The 19,500-nt window shown below is 34.5% G+C and overlaps 1 protein-coding gene and 1 non-coding gene across 2 annotated transcripts; one reads left to right on the top strand and one right to left on the bottom strand.

Annotated features, from left to right (window-relative positions):
- Nucleotides 1-8,033: 8,033 nt before the first annotated feature.
- LOC137407452 (U6 spliceosomal RNA) lies at nt 8,034-8,140 on the bottom strand. The gene has a single exon (XR_010979986.1). It is a non-coding gene; the product is annotated as a U6 spliceosomal RNA (small nuclear RNA).
- Nucleotides 8,141-8,561: 421 nt separating this feature from the next.
- Nucleotides 8,562-19,167, top strand: LOC137406475 (uncharacterized). Its single transcript, XM_068093059.1, has 6 exons — nt 8,562-8,612; nt 13,365-13,509; nt 13,722-13,927; nt 15,883-15,939; nt 16,159-16,236; nt 18,843-19,167. The coding sequence occupies exons 3-6, from the start codon at nt 13,873-13,875 to the stop codon at nt 18,926-18,928; spliced, it is 276 nt and encodes a 91-aa protein (XP_067949160.1). The 5' UTR covers nt 8,562-8,612; nt 13,365-13,509; nt 13,722-13,872; the 3' UTR covers nt 18,929-19,167.
- Nucleotides 19,168-19,500: the final 333 nt, after the last annotated feature.

Here is a 19,500-nt window from a genome sequence, read left to right as displayed (position 1 = left end):
CTTAAAATGCTCAGATGAAGCGAAAGTGCGATTATGATGTCTATAGTCGCAAAGAGACCGAAAGAATAAAGGCACGCAAAGCTGCAGCTTGGACACAATAGCAGATATCAACTACAGCAATGATAGCAACTCGTGATGTCATTTTGGCACAAACCTATGTTTATCTTCAAAACGTTTTAACCACGATCAAGTTTATTCGATTTTAATCTAGAAACATTTTGGCAGTCAGATCAACTCAAACACCAAATACAATCGCAAATGATAGAAAAATGCTAATATTTTCTGATGAAATCTACTAAAATTTTGTGTAGTTTATCTTCAAGATTCAGGCAAAAATCCAGCTCACTTTAAGTGTTTTGATGGACTATAAAATATTATATTTTTATATACTACAGATAAAACAAGCTTACGGATGTTTCACACATGATCATATCAGATATTTACTGACTAGACAATTACTAATTAGTAAAATAATCAAATCAAAATTGTTTTGTTCTAATTCAGAATTATTACTTGTTTATTGAACTCAATTAATTTGAACAGTCCCCCAGAGTTGTTTACAAAACATTGCATACTGTAAAAAAAAATTGTTTAGTAATTCTGGAACCAGTCTTTGGTAACAAAAGTGTGCAAAAATTGATAACGGTCAATAAGTAAATCCATAAGTTTTGTGGTTATTCATCAGAGGCCATCAAAATGCTTGACAAGTGGACTTGAGTAAATAAAAACATTTTTGCTGAATCGCAGGGATAAGAATACTAATTAGTAACACAAAGAAAAGACAAGATAAAACTGTTTGTAAACATGCCAACTAAACTATTAAGTAATATAACTTGTGGTATCATTAGATATTCAGAATATGTGTTCATAAAAGCATAAAAACTCCTTTTTTACATCTTTTTTACGCTTTGGTTTAAGCATTAGCACATTTAGACAGTTTGCTTGCACACTTACAGCATATTTACTTTCATGAGAATACTGATAAGGCATGCAAACAAGAACTTTTTTCACCTATCATGTAGCATACTTGTACTGTCATGTAACATACTGGTACTTTCATGTAACATACTGGCACTGTCATGTAACATACTGGCACTGTCATGTAACATACTGGCACTGTCATGTAACATACTGGCACTGTCATGTAACATACTGGTACTGTCATGTAACATACTGGTACTGTCATGTAAATATTTCTTGTTTTTCATTCTCTACCAAAGATTTTGCTTTGTTTAATTGCGCTTGGTGACATTTGCTTACACTTTACTGTAGTGATACTAGTGCATTCTTAGTTTCCCAAAAACCGCTACATCTTATGCCAACACCAACACCTTGCCAATTTACATTATAGAACAAAGTTATGCAAAAAGAGCTCTTTCCTTCAATACAAATAATTTACTTTATGTGTATTGAAAACACATAAAGTAAATTATCGGTAAACTTACTATATCTTGTTTTGTTTTTATTTCATGGTCTAATTTGGTTTAAACGGCGTAGAAATTTGGCTTATAAATATCTATTTAGTTATAATATATTTATATAGTATCTATCTATTTAGTATTATCAATTTTAGATGATTGCTGATGATGATCAGACAAGACAACAATGGTCAGGTGTTTAGTAGGTCACATGGGGGCCTTCTAAAGGGTAAATGGTGAACAAGATGTTAAGCTACAGATTTACGAGCGTGACAACCAGAGTTTATCTGTTTATCAAACTGAGTTGTCCCCACTTGCAGCTAAATCTTGCTCTTTCAACAAGCAATGTTTCTGAAATTCTTCAAACAAGATTATTTAAAGGTTGACTTGCAACAAAATTCACATTACAGTTATTTTATATCAAAAGATTCACCATGTCTTACTCTGCTGTGTTGGAGGTGCAAAATATGTGGAAATGTGATCACAAGCTCTTAAAAGCTCAAAAACGAACAGTTAATCGCAGCCATCACAAAACCGCCGTAGATTAGAACCTCTTTCCAAAACAGCTTAAATGGGACGTAGTTGAACACGATGGCTTCTGTTTACACAATCATGCAACCTCATCCGTCAAAATATTTTCAAACATTTTCATTTTTGTACTTCACGCATTTAAAAAAAACCATGTCTATTGTCCTTACGCATCTATTTCATCATCATTGTAATGATGTCACTTTGAGCACTGATATCTCAAAGCCTACCGTAAAAACTCGTATAATTTTTTAACCTTAGCTCGAAGGAGTGCGTATGACAAACATGACAAACCTGTTGGTCACCTGTGATAATGAAAAAATGCTGCAGAAGTTGTTTGCGCCATTTAGCAGGAAGTCTGGGTCACATGATCAGATTACAACTAGATGATTAGACCAGGCTGAAACGAAACTGTAAAGTAGTGAGCATTTACATTTGATACGGGCTTTCTGGTAGAACCCAAAGTGTTCGTCATAAACTAGTGATATGAGATGTTTCATATTGAGCCTTTTATTGGCCTTTCATTTCACATGATAACATCACGTCAAAAAAATAACCACAATGTTTGAGTACGTCATCAAAATAAAGAGATTCCAAAGTGCGGCATTTTCGTGATGGCTGGGATTAACTATTCGTTTTTGAACTTTTAAGAGCTTGTAATTACATTTCCACATATTTTGCACTTACAACACAACAGAGTAAGACATGGTGAACCTTTTGATACCAAATAGCTGTAATGTGAATTTTGTTGCAAGTCAACTTTTAAGGTATATAAACCTACAATAGACCATATGTATAAACAGTTTACTAACTGTACAAGATTGGACTAATACTCTTAAAAAGGTCTAAAGTCAGCTAGGAAAAACTATTTATTGTAATTCAGTAAAAAAATTAAACGAAAAAAATTACATGTAAAAAATATTACATGTATATGTAAAAAAATTATATGGATATAGTGAAAAGTCTAAATATAGTACAGCAGATGCTGCTAAGACGTACATAATCCACTCTGACAACATTTACGTTACAAGGATTTTACGCTATACAATCAGTAAAATACACGTACCCATGAATTGCCTAACTCATTTAAAGATCATCCCAAACTCACCCTTTTGGTTTGTTAAATATAAAAAACCACACCTTAACTACTGATTTGATGACTATACAGAGTAGCTGTGGTATTATTGGTTTATATCAAAAACTTTTCTTTTTTTCTTATCACTTTCATTTGGTTTAGAACTTTAGAGTTCATGATTATTGCTAATTTTACACTAGGCATTGTAGCTTGAAAAGATGATAAAATTACGTTGTTAATCAACACAACGCCTCGATTCAGCTTTCGTGATTCAGTAAGTCAACGAACTCCCTAGCGACAAGAATCTTCAAGATCACAGACAACACGCTTGCTAGCGATAACATTTATTATGACCTATATAAAAATTTTGTGCTGCTAATTGGCTAAAGAAGAGATCGTATATTTATCGCTCACGGATTCTGCCCATATATGCTGACTACGTACATCATGAATAAAGCACTCGCTTGAATCTGCGCATTCCAAAAAATAATCTCGTTCAAATGCTTATATCTCTGGACAGGGCTAGTCTACAAAGAAAAAATAACATCATCTTGTAGCTAATGTTTTAGCCTTATATTGGTTTTAGTTTCAGTTGAATGGCTTCAATGGTGCATTCACATTTTTAAGGAGAGCGCACTCTTTCAATGTCAATTAAAATCAATTTATTCCACTTTTTATGTTAGAAGGAAATAATATTGCATATGTTTAAAACAAAGTAAAACAAAAATATATATTGACTAAATAATATATTATTGATTAAATATATATATTATTTACTAAAAATATATATATATACTTATATAAATACATTTATATTGACTAAATATATATATTGTAAGATCGGTGTCTGTCTGTTTTTTTAATTTGCCAAAGCCGGAGTCAAACCCAACTTTCAGCATTCAGTTTGACAGATCAACACTCTAACTTTTGCCCCAATCATATTTCTGGATTTTCTGAATAGATGTGCAGCTACTTATTCTCTGCACTTTATCAACACACCTGACAATCTCTCAGACCAGACTGCCAGGGTACTTGTATATACATGTATAATAGAGATTGCCTTATACGTCAATTTTTCTCCCAAATGTTGTAGCAGAAAAAACAAAACTTTTAAGGCTGTCTATGGGACTCTCGTTGTTCAAATCAAATTTGGGAACTTCAACGGAGTTGACTCTTCACATTATAAAGAATTGTTTACATAATACAAAGCAAAAAACCCCGCATAAATTATTTACGTCAAGAGAAGTTTACGTTACAAAGGTTACGTAATCTAGGAGCATTTACTGCCTCCTAAAAAGATATGGTTCCATCCTTAAATGAAACTCCGACATTTAGCTAGTTGATAGTAAAACATGGGCAGTATTGTTGTAGTCATCGCTAAGGAAGTGCACAACTTGTTCTTAGTAGTAAAACATGGGCAGTATTGTTGATGTTGTCGCTAGGGAATCACACAACTTGTTTTTAATAGTAAAACATGGGCAGTATTGTTGCTGTCGTAGCTAGAGAAGTGCACAAGTTGTTTATTGAACTGTTACCTAAACTACGGTAATTTTGCATTGCCAAGAATTTGATCAACAGGTTGATAACTTATGTATTAGGTATGGTAACAGCCCTGTCATAAGGTTTCATTAAAGTTCTTTGGCAATCATTAGCACACACTAAGTTTAGATGAAACGATTGGATTGTCATGATGTACCTTTGTTGTTTTACTGAGGTATATCGAAAAATTGGATTAATCACTGTATTTGTGTACTTTGTACTTGTGTACTCATGTCACTTTAGAACTTCAGCAGTTTTTCATCTCAAAGGCATCGCTTCTGAAGGAATGAAATCATCAATCATTGATTATGCATTGACAGGCAATTGATCAATATGCATGTATGAAAATCTATTGCTCTAGAAGACGCTCCATCTCATGACTAAATTTCCGTCATGCCATCATTTGGTGGTAACTTGGTGAGTTGCTATCGTAAACTCATCAATCTCTACTGCTTTTAGTTGCATTTTATTTTTAACAGATTCATAAAATAAATAAATAATTAAGTTTTCAAAGGTTAGCGAAATTAAATCCTTTAAATAAAACAACTGGAACCAGCAAACTAAGAATAGAATATTTTAATATTCTCGCATATTGAAACTCACTCATGTAATCTGTACGGATGTGTTTTTAACAGCAGCTATAGTTTTTATTGTCACCAGATTAATATTCTGACATTAAAAGCCATAGACCTATTAACTTTAATAGGTTAACTTAAATAGTCACATTTTTTGCAACACAATGTCAGTGCTTTGTTCACTTTACCTAGTCCAGGCCATAATTCTAAGTAGGAAGCCATGGAGAGTGGAGTAAATACCAGCGCTGGAGAGAATTCAAAGGCAAATTTTGCGGTTGTGAAAGGTATCTAGATATATAGAACAAGGAATCTTGTGAATTGTTTCGAGATATGCATACAAATAATGGTTTTTCTAAAATGTTTTTGTAGTTCATTGCTGGCACTACAATGTGAAAAGTTGTTCGCACAAAGAGGTGCCAAGTGCGTAGTAGATGGAGTATTGCCCATTTTATGAAGTTTTTTATCACCATGGCAGGTGGACATAACACTTTTATACTTTTAATATATAACTCCTAAAACAATATGTGTCTTCTCTTCTATGGTAATCTGTAGCTTCACTTGTTTGCCAAGAGCCAGAAAAAAATGCTAAATCTGTTCAAGGTGGTTTCCCCCAGCTCAAATTTATAGTTGTAGTTTTGTACACATAATAAACTTATTTTGATATTTCAATAGTTGTGATATTTCTCATGGCAGCAATTCCATTGTGCTATTGCTCTGCTATGTATATTTGTGTTTTTTTTTAGAAAATTGTCTCTATTTTTCTTTAATTATTTCAATAAGTTTGCGCTACATTTTCTGTCAGAATTAAAATGTGTGCCGCTGTGAAGAATATCAACTGCGAAGAACATGGTGTAAAATGAAGCTAATTGGAGAACCTAGGCTAACTTTCACAGAGTCAATTTAAAGCTCTATTTACACTGTAACCAATGGCATCAAAACATGTACTTACATATAGGCTGCCCCCAATTACTTTTAGGGTCTCCATACTGCGCAAAAATATGTGATGCCAATGATCATTTCATAATCTCGATGAGAACTAATAATTTATCATGAAAGCTATTGCTATAATCTGTAGCATTGGGTATGACTAGACCTATGCTGACACTAGTTAGGGAGTCATCTACACAATGCTCACTAATACAATTATAGTAAAACATCAAACTACCTTAATGGATTAGGATGAAGGTATTTGACAAGTATGATTTAATATACTTACGGTTATTTTTTGAATGTTTATGGAAGTTATACAATTCATATTAGTAAATGACCTGATGTACAAAATGAGGCCACAAGTGGCTGAAACGTTTTTCTCACAAATTCTCAAGTAGTAAATAGAATATTATTCGCTGTTTCTGATGTAACTTCACCGATCTATGAAAAAACTGGCAGCTGTTGTTGATATGTAGAGCTTAAACCTAGCGTATAGGAAAAGTAAATGTTGTAAAAGTAATGTGTCTTGTGTTAGGGAGTTCTGCTACAGTTTTTGAAGACAAAATTACTTAGAATTATTCATTGCTGTGTAAGTTGTACCTTTTTTTATCAAAATAGTTAAATGCATCTATTCAACTTTAGACATTTCTGTTTGTTATTCCAATTTTGACGAGCACATATTTAAGGAAGTCACTAAACCTCTTACAGTTGCTTCGCTTTTGTAAGGAAGTCATGAGGACCCATGAGACACCAAACTATTATTAAAATAATTGTCTCATACCATATTGGTCAAGCAGAAAACTGCTGAAACATTACTAAACACATTGTCATTATGAAGCATTTTGAAGTCATTATGAAGCATTATTAGTATAGATGGTATTTAAAGGTTGACTTGCAACAAAATTCACATTACCGTTATTTGAGATGAAAAGATTCACCGTGTCTCACTCTGATATGTTGTAAGTGTAAAATAAATAAAAAAAATATGTGGAAAGGTGATTACAAGCTCTTAAAAGCACAAAAACGAACAGAAAATCGCAGGCAAACGAGACAGCAGTAGTTTGGATTCCCTTTCCAAAACGGCTCAAATGTGATGTAGTTGTGAGAGATGGGTTTGTGTTTACACTTTCTTGCAACCCTATTCGTCGAATTATTTTCACAAATATACTTCACGCATTCAATAAAACCATGTTTATTGTTCTTACGTGTCTGTTTTATCGTCATCGTAATGCTGTCACTTTTAGCAGTGATATCTTATAACTTACCGTAAAAAATCGTTAAACTTTTTAACCTTACCTCGAAGGAGTACATATCATTGTCTGATAATCATGACAAGCCTGTTGGTCACTTGTGATAATCGAAAAGTGCTGCAGAAATTATTTGCCAAGTATTGGGTCACATAATCAGAAAACGACTTGACGATTGAATAATGCCGAAACTAAACAGTAAAGTAGCGAGTATCTATATTTGATACGGGGTCTTCAGTAAAACCCGAAGTGTTTGTTATAAACTAGTACTACGATAGGTTTTATATTGAGCTTTGTATTGGCCTTTCAATTCACGTGAGAACATATATGACAAGACGATAAACAAATTACGTGGTTACGTCAGAGAAACAAATAGATTCCAATCTATGATGGCTTTTCGTTTTTGAGCTTTTAAGAGCTTGTAATCACTTTTCCACACATTTGGCACCTGCAACACAGCAGAGTAAGACATGGTGAATCTTTTGGTACCAAATAACTGTAATGTGAATTTTGTTGCAAGTCAACCTTTAAATAAATGTAAATTGCTTTCGAAACTGCCTAAAGGCAATTTAGCTATTATATTTCAGCTGCTTCATTCAGTTTAAAGTTAATTTTATTTTAATTTTCAAGTTACACTCTGAAAGTATTAAAACAGGCATACTGTTAATATTGTGTATAAAACTTGTAAATAAACATACTAATTATCATAATGAAACAGGATAAAAATATGGAACGCTTCACGAATTTGCGTGTCATCCTTGCGCAGGGGCCATGCTAATCTTCTCTGTATCGTTCCAATTTTAGTATATGTACCTCCTAAGAGAGTACACTAACATTAGGTATAGCGACGTATATATAGCGTAAAGCTAAAACATAAGGCGTTGAGTGTCAATTATTAATAACGTAATATTTACTTGATTCTTTTTTAGTACTTTAGCATATTTTAAAGAAATAATAAGTTTAAATTTAGTTATCATATTACCACACTTCTGAATGTTACACTTTGAGTTTTATTTTAAACTGCTACAAACATTTGACGTTTTATCTATTTACGTAATAGCGCGCCAAATGTTAAAGGTTTGTGATTAGCGTTATTGTTGGCTGTATTAATAATAGGCCTATTAACTATACTAGACTGGGCAATCTAATGCATCGCGGCTCAGCGTTGCGTCCGCTTAAATAGTCACATTCTTTGCAACCCAGCGTCATGGCTTTGTTCACTTTACCTAGTCCAGGCCATAGTTTTAAGTAGGAAGCCATCGAGAGTGGAGCAACTACCAGCACTGGAGAGGATTCAAAGGTAAATTTTGCTCCAATTGTTTTCAAGTGTGGTTGTGAGAGGTATCTAGATATATAGAACATAGAATCTTGTGGATTGTTTCGAGATATGCTCACAAATAATAGTTTTTCTAAAATGTTTTTTAAGTTCATTGCAGGCACTACAATGAGAAAATTTGTTTCGCACAAAGAGGTGCCAAGTGCGTAGTAGATGGAGTGCAGCCTATGTTATGAAGCTTTTTATTACTATAACAAGTGGACATAGGCTATATATATAGCCATCATCAATGATTATGGTGATGGCTGGGCTATATTTAAGAGTGTAGCTAAATCCAACCAGAAATATTTTTACTTTATGATGATCTCATAAGAATGTAATCATTTACTGATTATTTTGCCGGGCAAAGGGAGTAGAAATTTTTGCTGTCCATTTGGGTGTTCTAATACTCTAGCACAGGACAGTAAATTCAGTTTCCACACGGAAGAAAAACACCTAGACAGACGTAGCGAGTGAATATATGCTGTGAAACGTAAGGACTAGATGCCTTCCAATTACTCTGTGCTCTGCAGGGATCATTTCACAATAGACTCCTATCGTAGACCTCCTGGTATAAAGATGGCTGACATACTAAAGCAAACTGCTTTACCAAGTATATTTGATTCTCTGCCAAAATACTTACAACCGGCTCGACCAAAGGGTAGACAACTGCTATGCCGACCAACACCATCTACATCATCTACGCCAGACCAAGATGAGCCAGCCATGGAACCTTCACTTTGCTCTGCAGAGCCAACAGCCGCCAAGTAATCTGAATCACTCTTGACCTTCTACATAAGTGTCCATGCGGTAGGCCAAAGATCGCACCAGAGATACGTATACCGAATATTTTTTAAAAGTCAACACACTTAACCACGAGCTTTAAAGACTTCAAAACACCACAGGTATTCAGAGAAATTTGCTTGCGTTACTGCAAAAATAAAATTCAAAGCTCTAAGCTCGACTCAATAGATGGTTGCCTGCAAGAGCTAGTAGAAAATAAAACCAAGAACAAAAAATCAAAACTAAAGTCCACAGTCTACAGGTCAAAGATCTACAGTCCAAAAATCAAAGAATTTGCTATCACCATGTACTTCTATTCTCCAAAAGCATACACCTATCTCAGAATGTTGTTCAAACTTCCTAACGCACACAAGACGCTGGCTCGAGTCTGTAGAATGTGATCCTGGCTTTCTAACAGACATCATTGGAATCATCAGTAAAAAGACATGTGCAATCAATGTATACAGTCTCGTGATAGAGAGTATGGCGATCGGAAAACAGCTTAGTGTGGAGAAGTCAACCGACTCTTTGCAGGGCCATGTTACCATTGGGGACAAAACTAAGTTAGCCAGCAAGTCACTGGTATTTTTTCTCATTCCAGTGATGTGCTCATTCCAGTACGACATCCAATCGACTACATCTATGTAGACAAGGTTGACAGCGATTTTCAGTTTCAACTGATACAACAGCGCCAGGATTGAGACAGGATTATAAACATAACTCGCCATGGTGCGCAAGTAAACATCTCCACTCTGAAAAAGCTAAGTACACAAATTGTCTGTTTACGCCTCATCCTGTCTTCACAAAGATATGTCTAGGCTCAGAACAGATCATACGGCAGTGTGTCAACTTACAAAAAATCACTGCAAATATACACAAGCTGGTGGTCACTAAGACTCTTTCTTTGGTCTTACAAAGCAATTTTCATGGTCAATCCACAGCACAGCGTTAGTTGAAACTATCACCTGCAGGTATGTCAGAATTTGAACTCACCAGGAAGCTACAAAGGTAGCTGTTAACACAAATAATCTCAGATCAAGGGTCAGCTGACTGGTCGTCTTTAATCAAGTATAGAATAAATACATTCACAATATGTATAGAAACGTGTACCATATGTCACTTGTTTTCTATGATTTTTTTGATGCTGTTTGCATGATACCCAAGACCCAACATTTATATTCATTGCAGAGTGCGATCAGTGTACCATTTACCAGTGTGTATTCATTTGAAATTAGTTTGTACACCTAGCTACCTGACATGTTAGCCCATAGCACAGGGCAACATTGATAATTTCGCAATATTTTTTGAATAGATCAATATACATTTTTACTTGCACTTTACATATGAAATAGTCAACTTTATGTTTAAAAATTTGCAGGGTAGGAAATGCATAGTGTATAACCTTTGCATCTAAAATTTTAAACCAATATCTTGTGTACTTTAGTAGTTAAGTCAAATTACACGTAGAAAACAAAAGGGTCTCTTTATTCTTTCAATGTAAACAATTATGACTCACTTACCTGACCAGCTGAAAATGAACAAAGCAAAGACGTTGTGTCACAAAGAATGTAGCTATTTATGTAAGACATCATGGTTTTGCATTGCCCAGTCTAGTATAGTCAATAGGTCTATGTTAAAAACACTCTTCACTAATTGGTGTACACATATTTGACACGGAAAATTAGTTGAGCTGCATTTGGGTTGCGTTCAGATTCTCTACGGGTACCCTAAAAGAGTACGAATAGCAAAATATTAACAATGTCCATCGAGCATTGAGCGAGGTGATTGACATTTCATATACTTGGAGTTATCCTCTCTATGCCACACTCGGCATTATTTGATGGAAAAAGTAATCACACTATTAAAGGCCCTAGAACAAATCTAATAAAACCTTGTTATTATAAACTGAGAATGTATTTATAAAACAAGCAATTGATTATCGGAAACAGAAAATTTAAAAATATGTATAATTATTTAAGATAAAATATTTTATGCTGTTGCACTATCACACGTTCGCTCATTTTCTGAGAACAAACTCCGCCTGAATACATCATCACATACTCCTGCGTACTCCAGCAAAATAAAAACTACTATAGCTGTCTTAAAACTGTGTACGGAGTACGGAAATGAAAACTAAAGGCCTAGCATAACCCCTGTCGCTATCACCTACTCCCTCCTAGGATGAGGAAATCTCTAACATTAACTGCGCCCTCGAGGTATGGGTAATTAACAATCAAGCGTGAATTTTTATCCCACATGCCAAGGATCTCATTAATCATCCTTTCTACCGTGATCTCATCGGGATACTTGGTTGAATTATTCTTAATGGATTCTTAATTCTTAATTTGCTGAAAACTGGGCAGACAGCCAAAATTTTCACAGATCGATTAATTTTTAAAAAAAACTTTTCCATTGGCTGACTAAAGTGTTGAACTACGGTTCATTAAACACGGTAGTTGATGACTATATATTGAATGATGTAACTGGTAACTGGATTATATTGATGGTTCTTATATGACCTTTACGCTAGATGTACTACATTCTCACTCTTGTTTATCATTAAGCCAAACAAGTGGCTAGTCTTCCAATTGCTTCTCTGTTGCTGGTTATCGTCCTGCTTGTAGTTTCTTGGTCAGCTGTTAGAATGCACTTGTAGTAATCACTGAACTCACTATAAAGCCTGAGACATTCATAATGACTACAATCGCTAGGCTGAAAGCTACAACAACTGACTACTGCAATGCAACATAAAAATATTTTTGAAAAATTCGATTGGAACTTGTTCAATTGGCAGATGGTTGTTTGGCAGTGGCCACCATTCTGAGCAGACATGTTTGATGTTTTGACATATTGATTATATATCAAGTTTAACTAATTAGATATTAGAGCACAGTTTTATTTTTTTAGGCTGAACAATTTACTGCCTGAACTATTACCAATAAGAACGACATATGTGTCTGTATGCTTGATGTAAATTGTCAGTGTAAGTAGGTCAATGTGGTCATTTGCTAAGCAAATTTGCAGTCACAAAATTGCCTAGAAGCTAATAACAGATTATCAGCTTGTGTACGCACAGCTTTTCTCTAAAACGAAGCTGGTACTTTTAGCACTCTGAAGCCGGGTGTGGGATAAGTCGAGAAATTGTCTTCCCAAGTAATCCTACGCAGCTGACTTCACTCAGCTGACTTCACTCGGACAAAGGATACTTAAACCTGATTAACCTCAGCTGTGTTGTTTTGCTTCGGTTACATAATATTATAATATTTTGCTCGCTCTCTGGGGAATACATTTTCTACATAATTTTAAGTGGATAAACTATTATTTTTTTAAATAACCATTTTAACACTTCTAGCCGATCGAGAAATAAAAAATGGCTGCTTATAGAACATTAGTGTCTAATGACGCACTGATTAAAGTTTTTGGTAATGACGGCTCAGAAATAGATGAAAGTCGAAAGCTTCTTCTCCTCAGCAAGAGCTTGATATTAAAACTATTCGTTTTTCTACTTATAACATATACACACACTATCTGACTCGGTAGACAGCAATCGTGTTTCTTCAGTTACCTCTGAAACATCACTTCTTTGATAGAGTGCAACAAAACTCTTTACTTTATTGATTTCTGGTTTTCAGTTCTGCAAGATTAGAGCTTCAATATGATACTCAAAATATATATATGATATTCAGTTCAAAGGAGTTGCGTTATTCTAAGGGTTTCAAGGTTGACAGAAAGTTATTAATACAGTCTAGAATCAGGGGTCCCACTTGTATATAGAAAACTAAGCAACAAACTGCTAAAAGAACTAAAGCTAGATTCCTATGAAGTGTGTGTACGTATAAGTTGTGACATCACATTGTCACTTGATTGTCTTATGCTAAATGTCAGCCATGTTTATGGAACGTCAAATATATATATATGTAAATATTCGCAATCTCACTATAGCATTCCTTACAGTTAAACAAAACAATATATTACAAATTTGTAATCAGTCAAGTAACAAGAAAGGACCTCCAACCTGATTACAGAAAGATTGCCGGAATCATAATGGAATCTTTTTAATATGGTCCCAGACACACCGGAACTGATGTGAACAAAAAAGGTAAGTTTTTATGGCAAGCCTCTTCAAATGCCCTACTAAGAGGACAACCTTTATGACCAAACAGAAACTTCCCAAAAAAGCTTTTGTTTGAAAGTAACTATGCTGCGCCTAACAGTATTAAGCCTCTCATGACGGTCCCTCCTTTTACATCGATATTGTGATTCACACATATTTGTGTTTGTTCTCTACTCAAGATAAGCACTATCTTTCAGGATTCTAATAGAAGACCTGCAGTGGCTACTTCAGCTATCAATGAGGGAATAATAAAAACATTAAATTCCATGCATTGCGCAATGGCAACCACACTAGGAAAGTGGAATTTCCAACTAATCATTGTGGAAAAGGCAATGATTATCCTTAGGCATGAAAGAATTCAGTTTGATCCTGAGCAACAAGAGTGGGAAGAAAAGCATGGCAAGTAAGGCTGTGGCATACATTGCTATATTCACGTAGTTGGAGTAGGACTATCGCTCTTCTCGGGCTACTACTCTTTAGCAAAACCATATTCATCTATTACCTAGCTATATGAATCTATTACCTAGCCATATGACTCTATTACCTAGCTATATGTCTCTATTACCTAGTTATATGGCTCTATTACCTAGCTATATGAATCTATTACCTAGCTATATAACTCTATTACCTAGCTATATGTCTAAATTACCTAGCCATATAACTCTATTACCTAGCTATATGACTCTATTACCTAGCTATATGTCTCTATTACCTAGCTATATGACTCTATTACCTAGCTATATGTCTCTATTACCTAGCTATATGACTCTATTACCTAGCTATATGAATCTATTACCTAGCTATATGACTCTATTACCTAGCTATATGAATCTATTACCTAGCTATATAACTCTATTACTCTAATACTATATACGCTATATTACTCTAATGACTAGCTATATGACTCTAGCTATTGTTATGACTTTATAAAACTAGCTATTGCTTAGCTATATGGCTTTATTTCTTAGCTACATTATATTACATTACTGACTAGCTATGTTACTCTATTAGCTAGTGATATGACTCTATTTCTTAGCTATATACTCTATAGCTATACATTACTGTATTGAACAGTTATAATACTCTATCAACTAGCTATACTAGTGTATTGCTAGCCCCCATAACTACCACCATGATTGGTCTGTAACCATATCATAACCAACTAACTCTACAATCTCGCCAAGTAACTATGATGAACAGAGTAGGTGATGATATAATCATGTTGCAAGATGAAATCACCAAACAATGCAGCTATGTGTCTCTATGGTATTTGTTGTATTTTCAAATGTAAAATTACCAAATGGCATAATCATGTGACCGTAACACATAGCTACAGAAATATATAAAGAAACTTGCTAATTCATGTCGTTATGTATCTTATTATTTAGCTAAAAAATAACTTTATAGTTTATTCATATTTGTTATGTATTATCTACATATCTGTTGTCTGGCAAAGCTATACTTGGTTTTCATTTCAAAAATAATATTGCGTCATTCTTAGTATTTATAAGACCTGTGAGTTGATTCGCTAAAAGCATACCAAGCAACACACTCATTACCAGGTGTCCACAACGTGTAGGCATAGATCTGTTATGCACATGCCTCTAATAACATTTGTGCTAGATTGAGTCTTGAAAGGTATTGACTTAGAAAACTAGTGAAAACTGTTAAATATGGCTGTGACGCTCAAGCTTATCTGCCAATATGAAACCATTAACTCATAAGTGTAATGTCTCTTGTCAACCGAAAGATAGTGAAAGACAGAAAAAGAAAGTGAGAGACAGAAAAAGAGAGAGAGTGAGAAAAAGAGAGGGGGAGAGAGCATGAAAGGGAAAGAGTGAGAGAGAGGGGGAGAGAGAGAGGGAGAAAAAGGGAAAGAGATAGAGAAAAAGGAAGAGAGAGAGGGAAAGAGAAGGAGAGGGAGGGAGAAAGGAGAGAAAGAGGAGACAGGGAGAGAAAGAGGAGAGAGAAAATGAGGGGAGAGGGAGAAGGAGGGAGAGAAAGAGGAAGAGAAAGAGGGGGAGAAAGAGGGGGAGAGAGAAAGGGAGAGAGAAAGGAAAAGTGAGGGAGAAAGTGAGAGGGTGAGAGAGAGAGAAAGAGAGAGCGGGAGAGGGTGAGAGTGAGTGAGAGAGAGAGGTAGAAAGAGGTAGAAAGAGGTAGAGAGAGAGGGGGAGAGACAAGGCATGCAAGCTGATAGCTGATAGTTTCACTGTCCCTTTGATGATTGAGCTACTGCCTAACTTAAGAATCGTTGTCTTTCAGTAGGTTATCAATACATTCTTCTTTTCTATTCTATATATAAAGACCATATAACTAGTCTTGATTGTTTGATACTTCGTGTTTTTTTATCTCTTTTAGGTGGTTCAGTTTTGCATCAATCGGTGAGCAGCAGTGCCAATAAAAAACACAAGTCAGGTATGTCAATTTATATGCATATATAAATCAACATATATACCATAATTGTTTATTTGTTTCTAAAAGTATTTCTTGCTTATATAATAGTTAAGAGTTTAATCAAATGATTTTAATTGTTTTAACATTTTTGGTCGCATTGTGTGTCAAATCAGGACTTTTTCGTGGTAAACAAGCACATATGAATATATCTCTACTTATACTGTCTCTCAATGATTGAAGATGATGCCGATAAACTAACTTGTATGGAGTGCAAAAGCTGCATAAGACAAGTTATCTTCTTCCCTTGTAGCCACCTTGGTATGTTTGGTTACTTACCTTTCCTTAATAATAATATACATATAATACTTGTATCTGAATCTCATTTTTAGATGAAATATGTCCTTAAAACATAATAAGTGTGCTAAAAGCCCAACAAAGTCCCTTGTGATAGCAACAGATTCTAGTGCTAGAGTTGGCTGGCAGAAAATGGTCCAATGAGAATGATGTACTTTTTGCTTCTGTAATGTAAACTTCCTTTTGTGAGTGTTCGATTAGATCCCAACAATGGGCGCTTGTTTAACTGCATTAATGATCTTGAGTTAGAAAAACGCACAAGAAGTTCTCCTCAGCAGGGTCATAACTAATGACTTGGAGCTTGTATAAAAATAATATACAGTGTGTGACATCGGGAAAATGTATTTATAAAATCACCCAGACTATAAAGAACAACAATAAGTTGGTGCAGAAATGGAGAGGAATCTACAAAATTTTGTCTCTCAAATTTAAGAGCGAGTAGTTTACGGCAACGGAACAAGACTAGTCTGCCGGCTGAATGATACAAAGTCTCCATGAGTGTATCTTTTGGTAAGGTAAACTGCTATTGGAGAATTTATCTGTGCTTTGATTACAGAGTTTAGGTGAGCAAGATAACGCACAAAACATCATAAGATCGATGAAGAGACATTTACAAAACCAAAGTCTGTTTCAAAAACATTGATGAAAAGTAATTTTTATGGTGGAAAAAGGCAGGACTGTAGTGATAGGTTGACTAGAAGGTGAACTATGTAGCTCTGTCCAAACTGATATTTGATTGAGCAGATACCAAGTGTGGGAGCCTTAATAGAAAAAGAAGATATGAAATCTTTTTATGACAATCTGTAGAAACTACGTGGTTTAAAATCTAAATGTTTTAGTGAACTTGCAGATGTTAATTGTATCAGTATACAGCGGATTGTAACGAACCTGCTAAAAATTTCTATGTGCTAATTTGATCAATTTCTAAGCAACTGCGCAGCATGTTCAGAAATCTTTAGTTGTTAGTTTTAAAATACCAATTTGTTTTTATTGCTCAGCAGTCACAAGTTACATCTTTGCCATTTAGGCTTTGTAAATTATTAGTTACGTAATACTTTGACATCACAACAATATTTTAATAAACTTGTGTAATTCAATAATAAATATCAAATGATTTTTGCTACGATTAACTGACAAGATGAACAGGGAGTAACTTCAGCAGTTGTTTTTATCACCCTTAGGAATTATAAATACAAGTTACATAAATATTTAAGTGACATTATTTATAAATATTGTTGCTTTCTTATGTTGGATGTACACTGCAAAGCTGCTAAAGACATATACAGTGTATATATATACATATATATACATATACAGACATATTGGCCAGTCAAGGCCTGGTATGCTGGTATGGTATCCAGGCAAGGTCAGTATGCTCAAATACATGTAAGTCAAGTTAGAACTCATGCATTTAATCTTTAGTCTAAATTAGTTAGGAGTAAAAACAAAATATTATTAAAGCTTTATATGAAATGTAATATAATATTACACATTATAGTATTACATGATTAAATACTATATAATATAATTTATTACAGAATAATGTAACATAAAATAATATAATGTTACATTATAAAATATAATATAATTGAATAAATGTAATGTAATAGAACACAACATAATATAGTTATATTATTTTGGTTTTAGTTATGGCATAATATAATTTGACATAATATAACAGCATCATACAATGTGCTACAACTGTACCTACCTGTATCTATAATTGCTATATGTGCCTGTACCTACAACTGTTATATGTACCTGTACCTACTACCGCTATAATTATGTACCTGTACCTACACCTACTATTTGTGCCTGTACCTACATCTACTATATGCGCCAGTACCTACAACTACTATATGTGTATGTACCTACAACTGCTATATGCGCCACTACTCGTACCTATAGCTGCTATATGTGCCAGTACCTGTACCTACAACTGCTATATGCGCCTGTACCTACATCTACTATATGCGCCTGTACCTACAACTACTATATGCGCCAGTACTCGTACCTATAGCTGCTATATGTGCCAGTACCTGTACCTACAACTGCTATATGCGCCTGTACCTACAACTACTATATGTGTATGTACCTACAACTGCTATATGTGCCAGTACCTGTACCTATAGCTGCTATATGCGCCAGTACCTGTACCTACAACTGCTATATGCGCCTGTACTCGTACCTACAACTGCCATATGCGCCAGTACCTGTACCTACAACTGCTATATGCGCCTGTACTCGTACCTACAACTGCCATATGCGCCAGTACCTGTACCTACAACTGCTATATGCGCCTGTACTCGTACCTACAACTGCCATATGCGCCAGTACCTGTACCTACAACTGCTATATGCGCCAGTAGTCATACCTACAACTGCTATATGCGCCAGTACTCGTACCTACAACTGCTATATGCGCCAGTAGTCATACCTACAACTGCTATATGCGCCAGTACCTGTACCTACTATCTATACTTTTTACAAACTAACTGAAATATATAACATTGTAAGGTTATAATGTTCTATTACTAGTGTATATGATCAAATTTTGTAAATCTGTTTTAGTTTGTTGTTTCAACTGTTCCCACGCACTCACTGGCTGTCCTGTTTGTAAAATGGACATCAAAGCCCGAGCTACAGTCTACATATAAGTTGATGTCATATAGCATCACACCGATGCCGCAGATTATTTGAGCTCTTTTATTACTGTGTGCAAAGTTTCAACAAACAAAATCTGATAATATGCTTATATTCATCAATTTCATTTTGTCATTATGTTTTTTACCTTTGAAGCTTAAGGTTTTAATGTACTTGATATGAGTTGTTAATTTTATGTATGCAGTTATCCTTTTTTCTCTTTAATATATAAAATTATTTTTGTAACTATTCATAGCTCTTCTGTGATAATCTCTTAATGTTTGAAATTGAATGCTAACGATAACATGAAGTCTAACAACATTTGTTATTATTATTCGTTCCTCAGTCACTTTATATATTATATTTATACGTGTGATATAGTTTGATATCAGAGACAAGTTTAAAGCCACCTTCAAAGATATAATAACAAGTTTGAAAAGACAACACTGCCAGTTAAAGCATTAAATCTATTTTATAAATTACATAAAAAATGTGCTTTTCACAGTTGAAAATCCAAAAAAACTGGTGAAATAAAATTTCATACACTTGCTGGCCTAACTTTTTGCAAGCTATTTGATGTAAGAGT

This window comes from Watersipora subatra, chromosome 10 (genome assembly GCF_963576615.1).
Source record: "Watersipora subatra chromosome 10, tzWatSuba1.1, whole genome shotgun sequence".
In the NCBI taxonomy this organism is placed as follows: Eukaryota; Metazoa; Bryozoa; class Gymnolaemata; order Cheilostomatida; family Watersiporidae; genus Watersipora; species Watersipora subatra.
Note: the sequence above shows the minus strand (reverse complement) of the source record. Positions and strands in the feature narration are given on the sequence as shown.